Genomic DNA, 6,621 nt, shown 5'->3' with positions numbered 1-6,621 from the left:
CTTTGGAACGGGGGAAAACTTGCACGGTGCAAAGTGGAGTAAGTCAAAGGCAGGACGAGATAGAAGTATTTTATCATTTCTAATGAGGTGGTTCAACGTAGGTGAGAAAAATATTAGATAAAAAATGGGCGGGACGAGATGAAAGTATTTTGTCATCCCTAATGGTGGTTCAACATATCCAACATTGCTGTCCTTACCTCTTAACAATGTTAAAATAATAAATAAAGACAATGACATGTTAATCAGATGATGATGATAAGGTGCATTATGTGTACATAATTTCAAATCTTAAATTGGTAAATTGCAAATTATGTATCATTGATCATTTAGACACAAAATGAAAAGTAATTATAAAATATTGATATTTGCTAAATCTTTTTGTGAACAATAGAAAAAGTCATTGGATGGAATCTTGTTTCTTTCTAGAATAGGAGGGGAAAATATTTTTGATAGGAAAGAATTCTCTTCGTTTCGTTAGAAATGAGAGAGCGCCTTTCATACTTCTAATTAAATATACTTATCCAAATAATAAAAATAATTTAAATTTTACAAATTTAAAGGTGTTTAGATTGTCATATTGATATATTTATCTATACTTATATAATATCTAAAAACTGAAGTGTAATTTATTATTGTTACGCTTCTTTAAACTACATCCACATAGCATTTCGGTCCGCATCAATCCATTCACTCTCACCTGTACTATACCACGGTATAGGGCCTTACTGTAGACAAATCATAGTGTGATCTTAACAACAATCCTGCCCATATTTAAGAGTGAACCTCTTTGCCACTAATCAAGCACCATGCCTCTCTTGTCAACCCCTTTTAAGAAAATCCTGAATTGGATTTGCAACTCTTAGAAATGGGTCTGCCTAGCACTTTATTGTTATTCATTATCCACCCATCTCATTTTTTCAGCCCAGTCCACCTTGTTGTCCAAACTCCAAAGCAACTTGTTGTCCACCTTCTCTTGAAAAGTTTGGTTCTTGAGATTTTTAGATTTTAATGACAGGGCAATTTGTATAATATTAGATCTTGGAATTAATCACTAATCCTAGTTGAGATATCAATTTACTATAGGCCAAAATAATATAAAATAGGATAAATTACAACTTGCCATATGTGGTTTGACCGAAATTTAAGTTGCTCATTTGTGGTTTGAAATTTGACACTTTACTCACTTAAGATTTGACAAAAATTTAAGTTACTTATGTATGATTTGAAATATCATGATGTAAGTGTTTTGTTGGATTCTTTTTAATTTAATTTGATCTTGTATTTTTTTTTAATGTTTTTTGTGTTCTTGGAAGAGAGAGACATAAAAGTGAAAAAAAAATACATATTTAGTCATGTTTTTAATAGAAGTGGATTACAGAACTCTAACTGAATAAACCTTAGGTAGTTAAAGTGTCAAATTTCAAACTACAAATAGACAACTTAAATTTCGGCCAAATCACGTATGGGTAAATTGTAATTTGCCCAATAAAATATTATAATTGGTGTTGTAAAAACATTGTGACCTCTTATCCCAAAAAAAAGAAAAAAAGAAGAAGAACGACTTGTAGTTTTATGTCAAAAGAAATCCCCTCCTAAAATATGAAATCCAAATCCAATGTCGTTAAACCCAAACCCCTCAGGCCTCTCAGCCAATCCTTCAAAAGTTCGAACCCTCCAAATTATCTTGAGAAAAAATGGCAGCAACAGTGGCATCACTCTCTTCCTCACTCCTCTTCTCCAAACCCTCTCTCACTCTCAGACCCTTCCGTACACTTCCTCGCATCATAACCTCTTCACTTCCTTCTTCCTCTTCCTCTTCCTCTCCTCCACAATTCAACATCTCCTTCGCACCGCCAAAGCCCAAACCCAAGCCCTCCGAACCCGACCCGTTCTCCGACTCCGACCCCGAATCCGGAGGCCAGCTCATCATCCCGTGGATTGTCCGGGGCGAAGATGGCAACCTCAAGCTCCAAATGCACCCTCCCGCGCGTCTTCTCCACGCGACGGCCAATTCCGACACCGCCACCGCCACCACCACCAAAGTGACCAAAAAAAACAAGATTAACAAAAACAAGAGCTCCGAGGTTGTTCCTAAATCCAACTATTCCAAGGCTGCTCGGAGATTCTATAATGATAATTTCAAGGACCCCCCTCAGCGCCTAAGTAAGGTTCTCGCTGCCGCCGGAGGTAACATTAACAATGTTCTGTCTCAACTACTGTTTTTGATTGTTTTACTTGTCACAATTATGTAACTGATTGTTAGTATGTGTTGTTTGCGACAATTAAGGAAGTAACAGAGAATATTGTTATATATTTTTTTAGTGGCATCGAGGCGGAGTAGTGAAGAGCTTATATTTGGAGGCAAGGTTACTGTTAATGGTTCCGTGTGCAATACTCCACAGGTTATAGCATAAATAGTTGTGTTTGCATTCGTATTCTTATTATGTTTCTCTGCATTTGATTCTAAGAAGCATGGACAATGACATGAGACACAACAACACGGTAATTCTTGAAAAAATAGGATGCGATAAGATGGGGATATGAGGACACGCGTGCAGGAGTGTCTCGGCATCATGTTTTGGAGTGTCCGTGCTTCTTAGGGGTTTATTATTGTTGTTGATATCAAAATGAGTTGGGCCTTTTGCGTTTGTGTGAATATAAATAGTGTGTTGCTATTTGCAGACTCGTGTTGATCCTGCGAAGGATATTATTTATGTCAATGGGAACCGTCTTCCTAAGAAGCAGCCTCCAAAGGTTTATCTTGCCTTGAACAAACCAAAAGGGTTTGTTACTGTTGCTAATGCTCTTTTCATTTGGATCATTGGGGTCATTTATGGATTGAGCTCTTTAGGTGGTGATGTGTGTGTAAATTAATGTAGTTATGTCGTGACAGGTACATTTGCTCATCTGGGGACAAAGAGTCTAAGTCAGTGTTGAGTCTGTTTGATGATTATTTGAAGATATTGGTACGTGTGGGCGGAAACCTTCTATCTAATGTTTTTTGGTTGTTGATTTTAACTAAAGGAAAAAGAAAGAAAGAAAAACTACCATCATGGAAAAATTAATTGTAAACTTTGTTAAAAAAAAAAAACATTGAGCAAATTAAACAAATAATAGTGTGCATTTCCAGGATAAAAGAAATTCAGGAGCACCCAAGCCACGACTGTTCACCATAGGGCGCCTTGATGTTGCCACTACCGGTTTGATTATTGTGACTAATGATGGTATGTAAACTGCAATGCATGCAACCTGGTGTGCCTTAAAGACGATTATTTCCTTGGAGTTCTTTAAGTATAGATTGAAATTTGGATGAGTTCATTTATAACCATGTCCAATACTGTTTGTTTTCAGGAGATTTTGCTCAACAAATTTCACATCCTTCAGCTAACTTATCAAAGGAGTGAGTGTTGAACTGCATACATTCCTTAATTTTTTTGTGTTGGGGACAAATGTTCTACTGAAAAATAGCCTATCATCCATAATTATTACTTAATAGTTATGTGAATCTACACTTTTGTACAATTTCACGGGAAATTGATTTGATGTTGGCATGCTCTTCAAAGTTTATTGGTTGGCATGCATTGGATAGCAACAACTAAAATGTTTAGTTGCTTACCATGATATGAACTTTATGCTAATGTCATTTATTTATTGCCTCCCGAGTCAGAACTTTACTGTTGGGCATAAATATTGAACTTCCATTCCCGCGTAATCTGATGACATAACATTTGGTGATTGCCAGATATATAGCAGTAATAGATGGCGATGTTAATAAGCGGCACTTGATAGCCATCAATGACGGAACAGTCATTGAGGGCGTCCATTGCACCCCAGATTCCGTGGAGCTACTACCACGACAACCAGATATACCAAGACCTCGTCTTCGCATTGTGGTACTTGTTACCTATTCCAGTCTTCTATAACTTATCCTATACATTTGTTTCCCTTTGTCAGGTAGATTCCACTGCATTTCTGCTAGTGTTTAATTTTCATTCGTTCATTTGGAATCCTGCAGGTTCATGAAGGGAGGAAACATGAAGTTCGAGAGCTTGTGAAAAATGCTGGACTTGAGGTTAGCTTTCGTTAATTGATGAAAACATTTTCACTTTCCAGAGTTAGTGGCATCCCACTCTATATTTTGATACAAGGAAAGGAACTGGCAATAGAATAGAAATGGTGTTTGAGGCTATCTTGAGATGGCCCATTTTCGTATCTCTACTAGCAAGCCTGAAGCATGACTTCAACAGCTTGAAGCACTGTAAAGGAAAGGAAGCAACCTTTGGCAATGACAATCTGAAATTTCTAGAATAGGAACCAGAACCTGAGTAGGAAAACAAGTGGACAAACCCAAAAGGAAACCCATCTGGAAACCATGGAGTTGCTTAAAACCTCCCTTGTTGTCTTGCTTGCCTTCGGATAAGAAAGACTAGTTGCTTTAACCTGCCTTCCTCTTAGTTGTGCACTTGTACTGATATGTGTACGTTCAATTGATGAAATTTGTGTTCGTTGTAATGTAAAGGGGGCCATAGTAATTTTCTAAATATCGATTTATTGTTGAGATTAATGACACTAACTCAAATGGCACTTCCTCCTCCCTTGATATTGGGATGGTGGATAAAGTCATTAGTTCAAGACCCAGGGGTGAGTGTAACTTATCTGTCCATTACATGGCGTGCACACACACACATGAAGTATGGTTAAGTAGAGTTGTTCTTTCATCATTTATATAGATAGCATAGGGAAAAATGTAGCTTTGCAATTTTTCAAGATTATAGGACAATTTTAATGCTTTTGTTCAAAATTGTTATTTCATTATACATATGTGTAGGCATATGCATTATTGGTGCTATTCAGAAGATTCTGTTCACAGTTCATTCCAGAAATTTAATACACATGCTGTCACTTATTAAAAAAAAATTTAATAAGTGAACATGGAGCATTATCTTGTACCACCATTTGGTCTATCACTCTTGTGTAAAGCTGGTCTTTAAAGCTTATTGATTTATATTTCTGGAGTGTTCACCTTTGCTGCTTATGTTTCTTCTTGTTGCAGATTCATTCATTAAAGCGTGTAAGAATTGGTGGTTTCAGACTTCCATCAGATCTTGGGTAATTGCTCAAAATAATTACTTTCTTTAAAATCATTCCTTGGCAGTGCTTCTCTCTCTCCTTCTATTTTTTTTTTTGGGTCTAATGTTTTTTCACCAACGCTTTCTTATGAGCGCTGGGTAACTTATAAATGGGGTCAGGGTGGGAAAAGAAAGTTAAATAAAAAAAAATCTCAGAGTGCTGATTTATTCATTTTGCCTGGAAAAAAAAAAAAGTAGCAGGTATGGGTAGTTGGAACTTAGCACTTCTAGAAAAATAGGTAGAGGGTGAGTTGTGGGTTCAAAATCTACAGGGAGCATGCATAACTCTTCAATAAAAAAAAGGCAAGTATACCACCACTAATTATGTCTAAGCTTGTCTCATACGTATCTAAGTCAATGTTGTACATAACTGTGTAACAGCATTTCTCATTTGATACCTTTGATTTTAGACAAGTCAGTGCTGCTTTGACTCACTTGAGGATATGCAAGTGCTATTCTCATATCTATCACAATTTAACTTCCGTTGGTATTTTCAGGATAGGGAAGCACATTGAACTGAAACAAAGCCATCTGAAGGCACTGGGTTGGAAGAGTTAAGAAACTTCTGCTCAATGCTGGAGTTTGTTTCCGTAATTCAAATGAAGTTCAGCTTTGGAGTGTTGCCATGGAAATTCGTCAATACTTTACCGTAATGGGTGTGAGCCATTTGGTTGTGATTACCACCCCCTTCGGAGGGACAGAATTTGGGTACTTGAGTTGGACTGCATCTTGTATATGCCAGTATGCCACTATTGGTATCAATGCAAGTGATCTTTATTGCAGAATTTGGAAGGTGAGAAATGGTAAGATCATTCATATAAATGTAGAAAAATTGTAGGTTACAAGTGCTCTCTTTTTGTAAATATTGCAAATGACAAAGGAGAGGCTGTAAAGAAAATGGTTATATTGCTGAAAATGTGTTAGCTTTTTAATTAGAGATCAGGAATTGTAATGATTTTACCTCAGAAGTTGAATCATAAACAAAATGGAATACTTTATCACTTCCATATGAGGAATTATGTGGTGTTTTTCTTTTTAATCTGAACTAGGTTTTAGACGCATTATATCAGTCCTGTGGTTACTGGATATATTATTATTATTATTACGGTAATTTAGAGAGGTTAATGAGATCTCTCCATGGTTTTGGCCTGCCTTTTCCAAATGTAGAGTTGATTATTACTCAGTTTACCCAGGGATTTATGTAGGGGCCGTGCAGTACACGTGGCATGCTGCCTCGACTGAGTTGACAAGTTTATGGCATCTATACTGTCCCAAGTAATGCTATAGACAACAATTTACAATAGTTGAGTTGACAAGTTTTTATTGATTCTTAACTTGATACAATAGTTGAATTCACAAGTTTTTATTGATTCTTATTTTGGTTCACCATTGATATCACTTTATCATATACTATTTATAACTTGTCACTTGGGTATTTGTGAAATATTTTGTGAAATTTGCTTTAGTCTAGGCTTATTGATATTGACATTTG

At 36.4% G+C, this 6,621-nt stretch overlaps 1 protein-coding gene across 3 annotated transcripts; it reads left to right on the top strand.

Moving 5' to 3' along the window:
• Nucleotides 1–1,616: 1,616 nt before the first annotated feature.
• LOC112023713 (putative ribosomal large subunit pseudouridine synthase SVR1, chloroplastic) lies at nt 1,617–6,190 on the top strand. Of its 3 annotated transcripts, none has more exons than XM_065778975.1 (10): nt 1,617–2,187; nt 2,323–2,402; nt 2,683–2,783; nt 2,894–2,966; nt 3,131–3,224; nt 3,352–3,400; nt 3,743–3,893; nt 4,016–4,072; nt 5,054–5,109; nt 5,331–5,599. In XM_065778975.1, the coding sequence occupies exons 1-10, from the start codon at nt 1,695–1,697 to the stop codon at nt 5,338–5,340; spliced, it is 1,164 nt and encodes a 387-aa protein (XP_065635047.1). In that variant the 5' UTR covers nt 1,617–1,694; the 3' UTR covers nt 5,341–5,599. The 3 variants fall into 3 exon arrangements, with proteins under 3 accessions (XP_065635047.1, XP_065635046.1, XP_023912103.1); XM_065778974.1 differs by having other exon boundaries at nt 5,328–5,599; XM_024056335.2 differs by lacking the exon at nt 5,331–5,599 and adding an exon at nt 5,627–6,190 and having other exon boundaries at nt 1,618–2,187.
• The last annotated feature ends 431 nt before the right edge of the window (nt 6,191–6,621 follow it).

This window comes from Quercus suber, unplaced genomic scaffold (assembly GCF_002906115.3).
Source record: "Quercus suber isolate HL8 unplaced genomic scaffold, Cork oak 2.0 scaffold_195, whole genome shotgun sequence".
Lineage (NCBI taxonomy): Eukaryota > Viridiplantae > Streptophyta > Magnoliopsida > Fagales > Fagaceae > Quercus > Quercus suber.
This window is presented reverse-complemented; position numbering and strand designations above follow the sequence as displayed.